General features: G+C 37.5%; 1 protein-coding gene across 3 annotated transcripts in view; it reads right to left on the bottom strand.

The window, feature by feature from the left end:
* LOC139115535 (mRNA-capping enzyme-like) overlaps positions 1–18076 on the bottom strand; it is a 28964-nt gene extending 10888 nt beyond the window's left edge. For 2 of the 3 annotated variants that reach the window (XR_011548140.1, XM_070677700.1), the window contains exons 1-13: positions 17602–18076; positions 16738–16951; positions 14069–14233; positions 13458–13597; positions 13107–13201; positions 12003–12106; positions 11390–11491; positions 10508–10640; positions 9842–9913; positions 7721–7885; positions 7432–7503; positions 7016–7116; positions 6435–6504 (exon numbers count right to left, since the gene is read on the bottom strand). Coding sequence is in view for 2 of the 3 variants with exons in the window: in XM_070677700.1 (XP_070533801.1) it covers positions 6435–6504; positions 7016–7116; positions 7432–7503; positions 7721–7885; positions 9842–9913; positions 10508–10640; positions 11390–11491; positions 12003–12106; positions 13107–13201; positions 13458–13597; positions 14069–14233; positions 16738–16951; positions 17602–17656 (1488 nt within the window). In the remaining variant the exon portion in view is untranslated. The remainder of the gene's footprint in view (positions 1–6434; positions 6505–7015; positions 7117–7431; positions 7504–7720; positions 7886–9841; positions 9914–10507; positions 10641–11389; positions 11492–12002; positions 12107–13106; positions 13202–13457; positions 13598–14068; positions 14234–16737; positions 16952–17601) is intronic. The other variant, XM_070677701.1, reaches the window with a different exon arrangement.
* Positions 18077–18095: the final 19 nt, after the last annotated feature.

Genomic DNA, 18095 nt, shown 5'->3' with positions numbered 1-18095 from the left:
CAAGGTCATGCAGAGTCCAAAGGTCATGGCGGCCATGCTTTTGCAATGACGATGCGATCTACACTTTCTCGATAATTTCGCGGTTATTTCTCTTACTTTTCGCCAATGTTTTCGACCTAACACGGTCCCTCCACGTGGAGGGACCGTGGACCTAACCATATGACATGCATTTACAACTGTCGCGTTATTTTACTCGAATGAGAATGAAATCGTTGGGTTTTTAACAATACCGTAGCCGCTACGTGCTACCTCTCTCAATATGGTGCGGAATAAATGTGACTGTGAGACCGTATTTAGTATCGATTCGGCCCCTTGACAATCATCTGCTCGACAATTTTACCACGAACGAGTAACAACTTACAACTGCGTAGACATGGGTTTTATTTCTCATCAACTAATCACTCTGTTTTATTGTGTAGCGTTTATCTAACGCATAACGCAACTTCGGAATGATTATAAAGAAAGGAAAGACGAAAAATACAAGATCTGGGTTTTCGTAATTAATTTTATTCCCATGATAGCTGTCATTTCTTGGTCTTTTCATTCGATGCCTGTGTAAAAAGGACGAAAGTGGTTAAAACAATAATACAGTGATCGAATAATAATGTATTTAATAAAAGTTTGTTGCCAGATTTCGAACTCGCATTTGCGACTTCATTCAGAATTAACAACGCAACTCTGAAATTGCCGAGCCATTCCCTCTATATTTGGAAGTTCCTTTTTAAAACTTTAAATTTTTGTTTAGTATTGTGTATTTTCGTCGGTCTTCATTTCGTTGGTATTGCAATCAATGATAAAGAAGACGTAAAATGTCGTTTGCGGACATGACATGCTCATTGAAATTGCAGGAAAGCTGGGTAAAGCCTGCCTATGGTTGATTTCCGCCAGAGCAGAGGTAAATTTCGATTGGATTCAAACATGAATTCCATTTACAACTGTCTGGTTATTGTACTCAAATGGGAATTAAATCATTACGTTTTTAACAATAGCTGATACATGTAACCTCTCCGAATGGTGAGGGATAAATGTGAGACCTATTTAGTATCGATTCGGCCCCTTTACCATCATCTGCTTGACATCTATGCCACGAACGAGAAACAACTTACAACTGCGTAGACATGAGTTTTTCGTAACAACGTACTCATCAACTAATCACTCTGTTTTATTGTGTAGTGTTCATCTAACACATGACGTGACCTCAGAACATCATGAAAAAAGGAAAAGACGAAATATGCAAGATCTGGGTTTTCGTAATAAATTTTATTTCCTATGCGAGCTGTCGTTTCTTGGTGTTTTTTAATCCTATGCCTATGTTAAAAGGACGCAAGGGTTAAACAGTAATACAGTAATCGGGCAATAATATATATGCATACAGTGTAATAAAACAGATTGTTGCCAAACTGAAAGCTCGCAGACACATGAATGAACAGTGTTTCTGTTCATTTTGTCAACAATACCACGACTGTACATGCTACTTCCGGTATTAGCAATTACTTGGTGGCATCGGGCCAGACCATTCGATAATGATTTTCTGATGGACATGCACAGTGAACAACGCATGGTCAACTCGATATCGATAATGCAATGAGTTTAGCTGGGCAGTTTTGGAGCAACAACATATAATCAATCGCTCTTTTCTCCAAATGTTTGCACTATGAAACATTGACTGGGCAAAAAGTTGCTACATTTTATGATAGTAGACGAAAGGAATTGGAGCGTCAAGAACGTGACAAAAACGCGAGGTAATAGGAGTATTGTATGTACATTACGAAGGGCATTTTTGACATTCTTTCCATTGTGAGATGAGCTGCAAGGGTCGTGTTTTCGACGCGACTTGGACGCGTCTCGGATGCGTCTTGAACGTGTCTAAATGCCATCAAAACCAGTCGAGTCTGAATGCAAGTTTTGCTGTATACTGTACATTTCCGTACACTTACAAAAAGTACAAAGGAAAAAAAATGCAAGGAATGCTTTCAGGTACCCAACTTTGCCTAGATCGCTATGGTGAAAACTTGTGACCGTGATTGTAAAACTCAGAGGGCGGGGCAAAAGCAAACCTTCACAAAAGGTCTGTGCGGCAACCAACTTGGGGTCATTAAAGGTATGGAAATCGATCCCAGGGCCTAGGAGTGGTACATGTAAAACAGTGTGTATCTTTGCGTCAGAGGCGAAATAAACGATGAGTGTATCTATTTATCCAGGAAATCTTAATCCCGACTGCTATGTTTGTACGCACATAGAGCCAGTCGACGTAAGGGACACAAAAAACAACACGAGGAACAAAAATACAGGGGTTTTGAACAAAATGTAGCCGGTACTTCACCGATGTCTGTAACTCCATACATGAAAATATTCGTAGCTTGACGCACTTTGAACATAGCTCGTAACAAGGGACAGTGCAGTGGAAAGCCCATGGAACTACGTGTACAACTATTTAATAGAGCCACTGATGTAGTTTGTGAACAGTGAAGATTTTTCCGATCAACAACTTTGACAGATGGTGGACTGACCTTTCCTACCGCAATTGTTATCTCCCTCGATTCAGCACAAAATTTTCGTATGGACTGTTGATGCGGTGTTTACAGTTGTTACGTGGTGGTAAATCCTAGTCTTATTTACGACTGCTGCGTAAACAGTCACTGAATAAATTTTGCACGCATTTACGAGCACTGGATATTTTTACAGTTTTTAATCGAAAACCGTCCGTATACGCGTATGACAGTGACAAAAACAACACAAGGAATCTGGCGTATATTGTTACTGAATTACTTTGACCAAAAAAAAAAATCACCCAAATGCTGAACGGTGATCACACAGAACTCTACAGGTTTCTGGACTAAACGACCCCAAACCGACCGGATCTCAGTCAACTGTGCCGGGCTCGACGTCTACTCGATCAGCGTCAACACAAACTTTCACTCCAGACAACTTTACCCCACAAACTGGGAATATACTAAATTTACCTTGAAAAAATTCAAACTGTGTATCGTATTGAAAAAATCTTACCGGGGCCACGGAACAAATTAAAAAACCAACAAATCCCAACAGAAACAGTGGAATGATCATTAGTGTGCAAGGTCGCTGTATTATATGTCAGGGTAAAAAAATCTAGTTTTTAAATTTCTGGACGGTACAAAAGGCGAGGCAGAATTAGACAAGATTACGACCAATTTGTTACCGCCGATGGTACATAACTTTCTTTTGATAGCAGGTAGTTCGGTGTCCAGTGAGAACACTATTCCCAATATACCATGGCTGTTGATTTGAGCTGCCTCCGATCGAAAATTTTCTATACAAAGACATGATATCAATAATTTTGCGAGATTATAAGTACCCGCTGTCTTCTCGCCAAATAGCTGCGATCAAGATCATTATGATAGAAGCAATTGACCGCCGAACACCTGCTTGCTGTTCTTATACACAACGTGGAAAAAAATGATTATTCTTGCTGAGAAATACGACAGCAAATATTGCAATGTGAATTTCTTACTATTTTCTCGCAATGGTTTTACATCTGTGTCTATTTTAACACGGTCACTGGACCATTTCTGACGATTTTTACAAACAAAGAATCAGCTCACACTCATCGTGGGAACACATTGCAAAGATGTTCAAAAAATGTTCATCACATGAAAGATTACCGTAATCCCCGTTTCAAAGATGTAGGAAATGTATAATGTGTTGTTCATCTTGAAAAATCCCGAACTGCAGCCTCTAAATACAACTTGCCGACAACTTGCCGACAACTTTACAAGCACACTCCTGTCATCACATGACGGCTGTAACAGTGCGTACATGTGCAGCCGAATCAAAAGACTTCAAATCAAAAGTAAAAAAGTATAGAAAAATATCAATATCCAAGCACTGTGAAACAGAGTAATTTTGATAAGGTGAATTTATTGCATATTATAAAAAATCTCCAGGCCACTCGGAACAGCGTAAGATTATGATCTCACCCGTTCGAATACTACACTCACACGGTAGGGTAAAAATGTGAACTCAGAACGTTATATACTGCTTCCGCCAAGCGAGTCCGCTTGGCTAAAGATGGTAAAATGATCATAATTATTATTGCTAATCTCTATAAATTTTGCCAAACATTCGTTAGTAGTTGTCGAATTTCTTGAGTTTGTCCGAAAACTATTTCAGTGAATGACGTAAGTTTCAAGACACCTGAGTGCGAACGCAATAGCAAAATCAGTCACAGACAATCGAGGAAGAACATAAGAGTCTATTAATCAGAATCTGCGAATTAAATGAATCCTAAGTTACTAGGAAAGTAAAAAGGTAATGTTGTGTCCTGGTTGGGAAAGAAAAGTTGATTAAGATTTCAAAAAAACGTCAGATAATATTAGAGCAATTTAGTAAAACGTATAGAGAAGAACGACATCACGGCGATCTTCAAACCTTTCATCATATTTCAGTCTGAACGGTCAACATTTGATGCTATAATCTATGTCAAGTGTCTCTTTTTGGTCAAATCTGACAGAGATGAAGCAATCGCGATTTAGTTTCATCACCCCGACCCGACAGAAAATAATGCAGCTCATGGGCACCTGTAAAATCGTGGCGTGATTGTATCCAATGGCCGTCCACTGCATGGGCCATTGACCGTGCATCGCCAGCAAACAACGGTTTTGGACGTCACGAAAGCATTTTTCCACAGTCTGTGAGCGGTTGAGTGATTTGGGTTGGCTGCATAGATCGGAATCGAGTTGATTTCGGCCGAAAACAGTTCGAAAAGTAGTTTTTCGTGTTCCGTCCGAATTGGATCCGCATGTTGCCGGTTTTGTCCATGGTAATCAGCAGAGCTGTGGTGGGAGGCCGTATAACGCCGGGAACACACGGCATCGTACGCAGGGCTAGGCGACAACATACTTCCAAAAGAGATCTATCGTAAAATATCGTACAACATACACATCACCCATTCATAGGCCTAGAGGTACACAGATCAACAAACAAACAGGGAGAGGCAATCTGCTTGAAACCATGAAATAGTCCGTTTGTGTCTGAACTCATCTGAGACTCGTGTTCAGTAACCGTTGGTCAAGTATTTTGCTCAATTGTACGAATCATTTATTCATTGTTTGCATCGTAATCGATCGGATATACACAACAAATGTTTGATCGTTTTGCACCTTTGCGCGTCCCCTCGTGATTGGCATCTGTTTGAATGCTTTTATCCATTGTTTGTTGGACGCTTCGAACACGGCATCGAAGCAGTTTTGGCATCAAAAATCAACTTAAAATGGAAAAAATGAGAGAATTTTGCCAACAAGGTGATGCCACAAGTATTCACAAAACGTAATATGTTGGAACAATGCTTTAATTTACACCATGGTTGTTGAAAGCTCCAGATTTTCGGGAGCATTCGTTGACGCTGTTATCATGTGCCACTCATGTTGGATTATGAATGCCCAGGGAGATAGGGGGTATTTATAGGCTCCCCTGCCTTTAACACCTCGTCAATTGCCGCAATACCGCACGTTCTTTTGTTGTACATGTCGCAACTGCTGCGGGAACTATTGTTCACTTACCGCATTTACCGCAATCGAGGACAAAGAAAATCAACAGCTAACAAAAGAGGTGTTACCGCGAAGTTACCGCACCAGCAGGTAGGCCAACAGCGCGGCAAAAGCTACAAGTTATGTGATTCTGGTACTGTATTTCTCGAACCCGTAAATTCGACCATATCACACCTGTACTAATCGATCTACACTGGCTACCTGTTGAGGCACGCATCAAGTTTAAAATCATGCTGACTGTTTATAAAGTTATTCATCGTGTTGCACCACTATATTTGATTGACCTGGTTGAGCTCTACACCCCTGCTAGAGATCTTAGATCTGCCGATTCTCTGCGATTAGTGCCACCTTATGGGAAATTTAATAAGTCTTATGGTCAGAAGGCTTTCTCTGTTTCTGCACCGTCTCTGTGGAATTCTCTGCTGGCCGAGATCCGCAATGCTACATGTGTTGACTGTTTTAAAGCTTACCTTTTTAGCCAGTATTATTCATGCTAGGGATGATCAGTCATTTTTTTTATCTGGAACTGTTTTTTATTCGTTTCTGCGACTTTTTTTTTTTTAACATTTTTGCATTTTTGCTGACCTTTTCCACATGGTGAATTTTTAATGCCGTACGAGTCTTGTACGGGTCATTTTGCTTGCTTTTTAATGCGTTTTATTGAATTTTTACTTATTTCATTTACTTTTGGATTTTTGGACTTTTTCCACTTGTGACTCTTGTAATGGATTTTTGTTTTTGTCTTTTGTTTTGTTTGTTGTGTTAAAGGCACTGAGACGTATGTGTAGTGCATTTCTTCTAAGAATTAAATTATTATTATATTATGAACAGACATAATCACAAACACCTAAAAGACAAGTTAAAGATATCATTGACAAAATATGCTGCAACATAAAATAATATACTTGCCGGGCGTATTTCTGCAAACGGCATATCTTTCCCGCCAACATACAAATACCCATGAGTCTCAGGAAGCATACTGTGGAAAGATTACAAATAGATCAAAAATGATATTTTTCATAAAGCTCAAAATGCCTTTCTATCAACATAACAACATCAGTATAATGGCAGCGCACATTACTTCCTTGTCAAAAGACAAATTTGGGATCTTCATAAAACTGAAGTTATCCAAGCGGGTACAATTTTACGCTCCATTTGCTGTTATTTTCGTGTTCTTTCCAGTATCTGTGTTCTGCCTGTTGTATACAGTTCCTCATCCTGCTCCAACAATTATGTCCACATAGTTTGTGTTCAAGCTGTATACATGACCACATGAGTGTGAAACGTGTAATGTTGAGATTAGAATTATAATTTGGATGCAAAACAATCAGTTGTCCACTTATCTACTTTATTTCTGATTTACCAGAAAACTTCAGTTACAAAGAAACTGCCTTGTGAAATTTCTAACATTGGTCTTTCTACTGTATCTTGTAGTGTTTGACCAAGATTCCTTGATAATACAGTATCAAGCATAAAATTTATTTACATACCCTGGTCTCTCCACCCTCTGTACTTTGAGCCTAAAATCCACAGAGTTTAATGTTGGTGGTTTCCACTTCAACACATTAATACATCTTCCTGGTTCATACCTCTGTGAAAACAACATCAACATTGAAGAGGATGCTTCAAGAACTGCAAAGGACTTTTCTATAACACATTACAAATCTATCGGTTTATACTGAGAGCCTAAAATACAATGCCAAGTTGGACAAAAGAATTACCAGTCATTTAGCTAGAGGGCGCTCTTCTACAAGGCAGATTATGTTTATTTTCTTTTGTGGCAATACAAATAGTAACTGTTATATTCCCTGCTCACATCACTTATATATATTTTTCACATCTTTAACAATCTGATCTTTTTGTCCTAATGGTCATTGTTGCAAACTTACATAGCAACGATACTTACATCTGGAACTGGCTGGAATATCAAACCATCTATCTCATGACCACATTCCTGTGCAAATTTTCCATCCAGCAACTGAAACAAGATGCATGTAAAATTACACATTATCAAAACTTGAAAAAAAATATTCTGATAACTATGAATAAAATTCAAGCTGGGCAATTTCGTATTCTGCATTGAGGTGACTGGGAACTTTACTTGTTTCTGATTGGTTAGCTATCAGGGCAACAAAAGTCTTAATGACCTCTCAAAAACACAGGTAAATATTGATACATATTGCACTACTCAGTACCTTCCTCACTGTTGTGACATCCCAGAATGGTTTAGCTCTGACACTGAATGGTTCTCTCGCTCTGTCAATTCTTCCCTGTTTTATCCAATCATGTCGCGGACCAATGATTTCTTTGTTGATGCAGAGTAACCTCCTGTCAAAATCTGTGTCACCAACTGGCTGCCCCTGAAAGGATTAAAAAAATTTAAAAACTGAGTATTATACAATGAGTATTAAAGTTACTGTCATTGACAAAGTGCAAATTTTACATGCAAATGCATTCATCAGTTTGATTCCATAATGTTTGAAGGTACATGAAAAAAACAATTTTCACATGTTTTGGATGTGAAAGTATCTGTGAACTGTTTGTCTGCTGTACATATGTCCATGAATTTAAACAAGTCATCGTTGATGACACAGTCCCCACTTGTTAATGGGTACTTTGATTACAGGTCCTCAGAGAGGATAGAGTCGTCTTCATTAGGTCTGTGATAAAAATACTTTGATAAAGATGGTACTCAATGGCCAAGAAAGAGTTCCATGGATCAAAACATAAAACCAATGTAGGCCACTATCCTAAAGGTCATTAAATGAGTCAACTGGGAATAAGTTGACAGGATGTTGCAAAAAAATTTTTCATACTATCCTAAAACGTCATGTCTGAGTTATGGCTCAGTACATGAGAAAATCGTAACAAAATCGCCACCATGCAGCGATATTTGATCTCACTGTTTAAAATATCAACAAGTATATGTACGATATAAGTCAATGTCCAGGTACAAACTTTGAATAAAATCAGTTGAGACTTGCCAGAGTTAGGGCTCTCGACATGCAAAAAACCATAACAAAATTGCCACCATGTGGCCATATTGGACCATATCGAGAAACAAATCGACGTACATATGTATACGATAAGTCAATGTCTTTGTACCAACTTTGCATAAATTTGCTTGATACATGTCTGAGTTATGGTTTAGGACATGGAAAATCGTAAAAAAATGGCCACAAGGCAGCCATATTGGATCGTATCACAAAGAAATCAATGTGCATATGTATGACATAGGTCAATGTCCTTGTACCAACTTTGAATAAAATCAGTTGAGATATGCCTGAATTATGGCTCTGTACACGAAAAAATCGTAACAAAATGGCCGCACAGCAGCCATATTGGATCATATCACAAAACAAATTGACGTGAATATGTATAACATTGGTCAATGTCCTTGTACCAACTTTGAATAAAATTGGTTCAAACATGTCTGAGTTATGGCGCTGTACATGAAAAAATTGTAATAAAATGGCCATCTGGCGGCCATATTGGATCGTATCACAAAACAAATCGACATGCATATATATGACATAGATCAATGTCCTTGTACCAAGTTTGAATAAAATCGGTTGAGATATGTCTGAGTTATGGCTCTGTACATGAAAAAATCGTAACAAAATGGCCACCTGGCGGCCATATTGGATCGTATCACAAAACAAATTGACGTGCATATCTATGACATTAGTCAATGTCCTTGTACCAACTTTGAATAAAATCGTTTGAAACATGCCTGAGTTATGGCTCTGTACATGAAAAAAATCGAAATAAAATGGCCGCCTGGCGGCCATATTGAATTGTATCACAAAACAAATCAACATGAATATGCATGACATAGGTCAATGTCCTTATACAAAGTTTGAATAAAATCGGTTGAGATATGCCTGAGTTATGGCTCTGTACATGAAAAAATCGTAACAAAATGGCCGCCTGGCGGCCATATTGAATCGTATCACAAAACAAATTGACGTGCATATCTATGACATTGGTCAAAGTCCTTGTACCAACTTTGAATAAAATCGGTTGAAACATGTCTGAGTTATGGCTCTGTACATGAAAAAATCGTAATAAAATGGCCGCCTGGCGGCCATATTGGATTGTATCAGAAAACAAATTGACGTGCATCTGTATGACATATGAAGTAATCCTTGTACCAAGTTTGAATGAAATCGCTCCAGGCATCTCTGAGATATCTGCGTGAACGGATGGACTGACGCACGGACGCACGGACGCACAGACATGACCAAACCAAACCTAAGTCCCCCCGGACGGTGTCCGTGGGGACTAACTACCCAGTCCCCCACTGTTCAACTCACCTCAAATTTGACTATGTCATAGATAAGAAACCTTGGGACAGATTGACCCTTGACCTTGTCAATGACCATTTCCTGTTGAGCGAAGAAAGGTATGATGAGGATCTCCCTTGAGTTGAATGTGAAGTATGATAACATGCAAGTGACATAATTAGTGAGAGTTCATATCACGATATCAGTAATTCACTTCTGCATTCGTTACCCATGAAGATAGTTTGGGTGAAAAATAGTTCTGACCTTTAAGTTTTGATACCTGCATTGATTCTCATTTGGCTTGAGCTTGGATTTGAAACATCTTTGCAAAGATCACTGTCTGCTTGAATCAAAATGCAGACTGTTGTGAAAGATGGACTGTAGCATTCAGTGGTAATATAGGGAGTTATAAGGCCCATGAAAATTTTAGCAATGAGCATGAATTTCTGCGAAAACTCTACCGGGGGCACTATTTTCATCTCTAACTCAAAATTTCCATAGACTTTCCCCCATGAAAATTTTTATCAATACTCAAGCTGATATTGATCTTATACCAGTCAACAGGATTTGTGTAGCTGTAGTTTCAAAATAGAATTTTAGCTCAAATCTATTGTGGTGGACTGTGGGAAATAAATTACTGGTCTCGAGCCACCTGTGGAAATGGTCATCTGTGAAAGAAGATGTCTGAAGACTTACTCCATCAATTAGTGTGTTTGATATGTGACCATCTTCTTTCCTCTTGGGGAACGTTAACTGTGGAACTGCAAAGACTGTGTTATCTCTGTCAAACATGTATATTTCACCTCTTCCGTCGATTAGCATCATATACCTGCAAAAGACATCAAAAAGTGCACTTCAAGCTATGAGGTCCTCTTACTAAAGTAGACTTATCTCTTCAGTACACCCTTTATGCCAACTTAATGTGCTACTGACTCAGGAGTGTTCTCTTTGTCTCAAGAAAATTTTATATCTTAAAATGTATTGATATCAGGTAAACTCTCAAGTGTACATGTAATTTCAAGAAATTCCACAATTGGCTCACAGAGATCAGAACATTACACAGTACAATCTTTCTCTCTTTCCCAAAACATAGTAGATATCCGATCTCAAAAAGACAATGTGGTCAGTTTTGTTCCCATGCTCTACACAGAAAACTTTGCAGTGGTATTTACTTACAGAAGAATATAGCATCAATTTAAGGTAGAATGCGCCTCAGGGACAGATATTCAAACTTTCAAACTTTTTAAATATTTTTCTGACATATTACTTGTTGGGGTTCATTTTAAAGCTCTTGGTGTAAGAAAAATTTTTGTATTCTTAGTTTTTTGAAAACGGAAAATTTTATTTTTCTCAATAGAGCTAACACAGAGATGGCGGCCATTTTGAATTTCAAACATCGCAAAAGTCTTCAGTACCAGAATTTGCATGGTGACCGCTATTTTTATTCTTGTTTTCAAAAGAGAATGATTGAAAGATTCTTTGAGGAAAGTGTGACCAAAAGTTTAAGTCTTTCACTTTCGAGGCGCATACTACCTTAAGCACCTTAAGCACAAAACTGCAGGATGTAACATGGCTCACCTGACTCCATCGGCTTTCCAGCTAACTTTGTATGGTTTCAAATGAATAAATTTGATGTTTTGTCTGTCCATGGAAACTGGTTGACTGCCAGGAAAACCATTCCTGTAGAAAAATAGCACTAATGAAATCCAAATAAACACACAATATAAAAACAGAGTATTTCCTAAAAACAGTGTATGCAAATAGCTATTCCGAAACAGTTCCTTCTATGAGCTCTCTCAAATTGATTCATAAAATTACTTGAAGTTTTTTGTGCATCTCAAGACTGACACTCAAACAGGTCATACTCAAATTGAAATGCCCTTTTGGACCCTGTGTCATCAATTTCCTTTTGCTGAAGATGTACTTTTTCACAGGTACACTGTACATGTAGCTCCTCTTTGGTGAATTCAGAACACTACTAGTAGTATTGGACTATTTTAGTATTTCATCTATATATAGACTCACTACAAAATTCAGAAATATATCAAGTTATGAGATTAGTAATCATAGTCTGATTTGAAGATGAAAACAGACATTTTTCTCGACAATATGCTGCACCACAAAATAGATAAATTACGGTAACCAATAGCAAAAGAAATTTTTGAATGTGAGAAAATAAAATCATTCTTACTTTTGCCACCTACACATATCTTGGCATTTCCTCTGTAACTGGATTAGTTTAGGCTGTGTATGGAACTGTTCAACTCCTTCAACACCTTCCATGAATTTGGCATTCTGTAGCAGAATGAGAACCATTTAATTCACCACATTTCTTGTACATACATGTATTTTCTATTATTATTAATCTTATTTAAACTCGATAACTCCATAGGTATGTATTTTGTATGTATTTTCTATTTTTTTTTCGGCAAAAGGAAGACTAAATACACACAGTCTCTGCAACACTGTGATATACTGTACTACAAGAGCGACACATACATGTATTGCTCATGGCTTTTTGTACAATCATTACAAATAAGACAACAAAACTTAAGCCACTGAATAAAATCCTGTGTAGACACTACTGTGTTTATCTTCAGAAGTGCCATGAACAGGTAGGCACCCATCCCCAATTTTCACTGAAAGTTTCAAATTGTGTGATGCCCATCCTGATTTTCCGGGTTTTTTGAAGGGAATAGGAAATAAAACATTACTTTGAAATCATTGAGTAAGAGACTCATACATTCTATAGTTTTCTTGCCTCAGTTGTTCTCTTTACATATTTGGTGGATAAGAAGGGTCTTTTGTTATGTGTTTGACATCAGACAAATTTGACAACAAATTTCAAACAAGGTAGTATATTTCACATTTTTTCTGCCTCCTTTTCCAGGACAATGAAGCCTATCATATTTCAACATACAATGTACCAAGGCTGGTCTGGGTCAGCGGCCATCCCTAAATTCTGAGGAAAACTACATGCCTCGGTCCTGGGCACTTACGCAGATATAGCAAGTTACACCATTTGAACCTTATATCTCAGATCAATTTGACATTTGCCATTGTATGCCTAATGGGAAGGATAATGTGAAATATTTCAATGCATCAAACAATTTTCTTCTTTCCATGGAAGTTAACCAATTTCAATTGTGAATGTTCATTCATTCAAGCTGTAAAGATCAGCCTTTCTCGATATAATTACTAGGGTCAGTAGCTCAAGTACCGGACGTTCATGTCAAAGATGAGAAGTTCTGCCACAAAAGGTCACAGTTCAAGAACAAAAGGTTAGCATGCATACCTGTTTACTAAATTCCTGCCGCCTCCTCTTTCTCTTTCCATCAGGGTCAGTGCCATCTTCACTGTTACCATCGTCATCTTCTCTGTCATCGTATTCTGCATCGACAGAATAAAATCAGTTAATATCAAATTTGTACAGACAACTGTTTACTTGGCTAAACTGAAAAGATTTTCCTAACGGGAGTAAAGCACTATTTAGTTCAACCTGTACACCCCTTACTCCCTGTAAATAGGTCCACAATCACCATTGATATCAAAGGGTTTGGGCCAAACAATATTGGTGAAAGGGTTGAGACACTGGGATAAGGATCTTTGCACATAACTTTGCATGATCACTGACAGAGTCACTCACCTTTACACCAATCTGGAAGTTCAGGGGCAGCAGGTGCATCTTCCTTGTCACCATAGCGACTAAAAAGCTCAACTATATAGTGACCTTTGTAGATTCCTGGTGACCTGGCTTTTGCAAAGACAGCTACTGCTGCTTCAATGCTGAAACAACACATGAAAGCACAGTGGTAGACAGTTGATCAACATGTAAAAATCATATTTTGTTGGTACATCTGGGGGGAAAATATGGTAAATTTCAAACAAGAATTTGAAGCAAAATACAAAGCTTCTTAAGAATTACAGGTGCCACTTTGGAAAGACAAAAAGTGCAACAGCCTCAAACTCATTCAAACCTGATGATCCAATCTGCCTTTGTAAAATAAAGTAAGAATATACAGTCAGAATCATGAGCCACCAAAAATTAACTTACGGTAGCATTGCATTTAACAAACAGTTTTTTCAAAACAATATTTCTTATCAAAGATGACACGAAAACTCTGCCATTCTAAATATTTTCAAAAAGTAGATCTCCAGTTTAGTATGGTACATGTAGCAATAGTTTACACAAAGGCTGAAGAGGGTACATACTGGGGAAGAACACCACAATTTCGGTATCAATACATACATACTTACCTCCAGTCAAATTTCTCAACTAAATATGCGGCTATGAGAAAGCCAGTCCTGTTGAACCCATGAGTACAATGCACACCTATGACTTCCAGTGGATGATTGGCTATGTATGCAGCACACATTTCAATAAACACTCTGGTTTGGTCGACTGATGGACTCTCTCCAAAGCTGTAGTACAAAAAGTTTTTTTAAATGAGGCTTTGAAGATTGCAATGTTATCATTCCTATCAATAATGTTAAATCATCTTCCTTATTGTCAATCAAGCAAGATTTCACAGTTATGATGCTTTTTTTAAATTAAATAACTTTAGTCCATGGACCAATCACAAAAACTGACCCAATTCAGAAACTGCCATTGGCTCTGCAGTTAAATTTTGGGGTAAAGATGGCAAAACACAAAGAAGACCTGAACATGGCCAATGCTGTAATCTGATCCAATAATGCAAATGCACGAACTTTCACTTGGAATATATAATACTATAACCTGGCCAGCGTGCACATACCTAGAAGCAGGTGCATGTTGATGCAAAACCTGATGTGTACACTTAGCCTAGCTCTAAGCTGTGGTTTTCAGACACGCAACTGAATGTATGAGCAACATTCCATGGATTCAATCACAAAACCACAACCTGTCTAATCTACTCAGATGTTCCAGATTTTTCCAGGAGAACTTATGCAAACTTGTTGAACGTGTTGGTGGTATGACCGAGGTACATAACGTCATATGGTACCACTCAATGACCCATATTGAGTAAATTCAACAAAGTACCAGTACATGTTCATGTGCGTGCAATAACAAAGGCACAAAGCTGAGGAATTACAGAAGGTACAAGTATGAGGGTTAAAACACTGTCTTGATGGTGTCTTCCAGGTCTGGTCACAGCATCATCACATTACATGAATATTTCATAGAATTGGTGTCCATAAGACTAGTTTGTACTATTTCATACACAGCACGTGTATACTTAAAAGTAAATACCACAGCAACGTCTTTCCAGTATATCTAATGTACGAGTAGAGTATGCATGTTACCGGTAGCAAGAAAAACATTATTTTGAGCCCTGCTCATATTGATGCTGTCGGTGTATTGCAATCTGATAGGCAGGAAATAATGTTTCTCTCACTGATATACTGGAAAGACCACCTATTAAATCAGAGATAGGAGAAGAAAATCTTTCATTCCACTGTCTACTGGTACGGTTAAATATACTGATATACATTGTGCACTGTTGAATGACAATTACACCTGAAAATTTACAAATTTCCTATTAGCTTGACAGATGGATGGATATAGATAGCAATCAGTGTTTTTGCTAAGGTTCTGGAATTTTGGTAAAGGATTTGATAACCCTGGTAACATTTCTGCTGTCCCTAAATCTGATTGCATTGATATACTAAGGGGAACCTCGGTAAAATGACTGGGGAACTCCAGTAATATTTACCAGATACCAGCCTTAACATGGCAATGTTGAAAGCCTCCTTATATTTTAATATCAAGATTCAAGTTAACAAGAGATGTGACAATTAACAAATTTAAACACACTAAGATAAACATACATGTAATCTATTATAGCATACTGGGTAGATTGTTAAGGTGGTTGGAAAGGCTATTTTTGCACCAATTCTTTTCTCAGAGTTAATGTCAAGTTTCAAGTGTTAGAATCAAGATATTTAGTTCAAATTTTCAGGATAACTCCCTTAGTTAATATTTTCTCCAAAGAATATAAAAAATTGTATATTTGCAGCCATGATTTTGAAATATGACACCAGTAAATATTAAAATTTAATTTTTCATATTTTTTTACATATTTGAATTTAATAATAATTGGATAGTATTAATATTACAAAATTAGTTATAAATATGTTGACACTATTTATTGTAAGATTTGTACGGCAGGATTTGTAAATAAAATTTGTTTTTATGATTTTACATGGGTTTATATATCAAAAAATTATTAAAAATTATTTCAAATTTCAAAATGTGATTTTTCAAAAAGTACTTCAAATACAGGAAAATTGTGCCGTACAAATCTTATCTGTAACCTTGTTAATAGGCTGTAAAAATTCCATGTCCATATCTCATTTCAAAGTTGGATTAAATTGGTATACAATTATGTAGGAAAACTGTTATTCTGTCAAAAATGTTGAAAACAAGCCATATTTGCACCCCTCTTTTGAAGTCATAGAGCAGTTTTTTGGTTAATCTCACTTTTGACACCTCTTTGACACTCAAAGAATCTAAAAATGCATTTACAATAGCAGTCACTCACTCTGAATGCCAGCACCGCCTTGTCAAACTTTCCTGAAAAACAGCAAATAATGACTTTCCCTTTTCAAACATTTATTAAAAGCTAGGGGACCTCTACCATAGTTAATACACTAAGGACTCCCCAACTTCTTCTTAGTTGGTCAGTTTTTCAGAAGTTTTAAACAGGCTATAACTCTGCAATGCCTTTGTGCCCAAATGTCTAGTTTTTTTTATTCCACAGAGAATGTTGACTACTTTTATATTTTAATAGTTTTGTTGAAATTTATAACTGACGCTATAGCCTTTACAACCACCTTAAGTCACTAGCCACTGAGCCAGCTTTGCTAGTGACTCTTGTAATCAACAACTGTTCATAAAATGTTGGTAGAATATACAGGGTAACTGAATTACAAATAGTACTTACCCTCTACACTGTAGTTTTACATGCTTGATTCCACGGTTCTCTACCTCCTTTTTGTTATAAAACCTTGTTGTGTTTGTCAAGTCAATCATTAAGCCCATCCGTATTTTCATGCTGTCTAAGTATAAAAACAGCATGTTGAGGTCAAATCTGTTTTCTTCCGGAATCTGACTGTCATATTGTGAGCTCAGTGGAGTCTTGAATGGCAGGAATCGCTCTGTTTAAAATAAATAATGACCATTTATTAGCTTTCAAAAAACCAGTACATGCAGAAAGAATGTGTTCCTGCCTTATAATGAGGTTAAATTTCACGAAGCAACTTTAAGTCAAACTTAAATATAAAAACTGGGACAATCTACCGATCTGTGTACAGGTCTGTGTGTTCCTGGTGTTGCCTGCTGCATTGGTATACAGGCAACCTGGAATCACATTCAGACCTGTGCGCAGGATTGGGGAATATTGTGTGACCTGAGAAGTAATCTTTTCCAGGTTACATGAAAGGGAGAGCTGGCTGAATCAGACAACTGTGGGGCTTTGGCGATGATCAGGCAATGTGTGCTCATTATTATTATTATTATTATTATTATTATTATTATTATTATTATTATTAGTTGTTGTTGTTGTTGTTGTTGTTGTTATAGTAATTATCATCATCATCATCATCATATTATATACATTGTCAAATTATTGTTATAACAAAACCATCAAAATATGTACAGGGTTTATGTTTCAGTGATGCTACGATGGGGTTATAACTTTCAATTTACATTCAAATCTAGAACACTAGGCCACTTAATGTATTGTAATTTAATCGAGAATTCAAGACATGGCTGCGTAACTTATGTTGCAAATGGATTTGTAACTCACCGGCGACGAGTTGGCCTTTCCTTGGGCAGTTCAGCCACCTTGGGGGGATGGACATGATGCAGAATAATTTTTGTTGTTGTCGTTGTGACGTCGATGATCGTGTACCTGTCTGTGTTTTTTTTGACGTTCACACCTTTCCTTTTATAGTTTTAACAAAACAGCTCGCTAAGAATATAACGACATACAGTATACCTCTGTACAGTACAGAACTGGTACATGGTGAACTCCATCGACTGCTCAGAAGTCGAAGTGCAAGTATAAACACAAAGCGAAGCGTGAGGGGGCTTGCAAACTTCGAAATCAGACTTCAAACGCCTCTCGTTTGCACATCAATCTTAAACTATTCCTTAGACAGCAAACGAAAGTAAAACTATCGAGGTTTTACTTGAATACACGTTTTCTTTCGACGAAATGCGTCGCGGCATCCACACTTCCGATTTTCGCATGAGGGTTGCCCTCTGAGATGTAGTTCCGGGTCATGGAATGAACACAGT

This window comes from Ptychodera flava, chromosome 17 (assembly GCF_041260155.1).
Source record: "Ptychodera flava strain L36383 chromosome 17, AS_Pfla_20210202, whole genome shotgun sequence".
Classification (NCBI taxonomy): Eukaryota; Metazoa; Hemichordata; class Enteropneusta; family Ptychoderidae; genus Ptychodera; species Ptychodera flava.
Note: the sequence above shows the minus strand (reverse complement) of the source record. Positions and strands in the feature narration are given on the sequence as shown.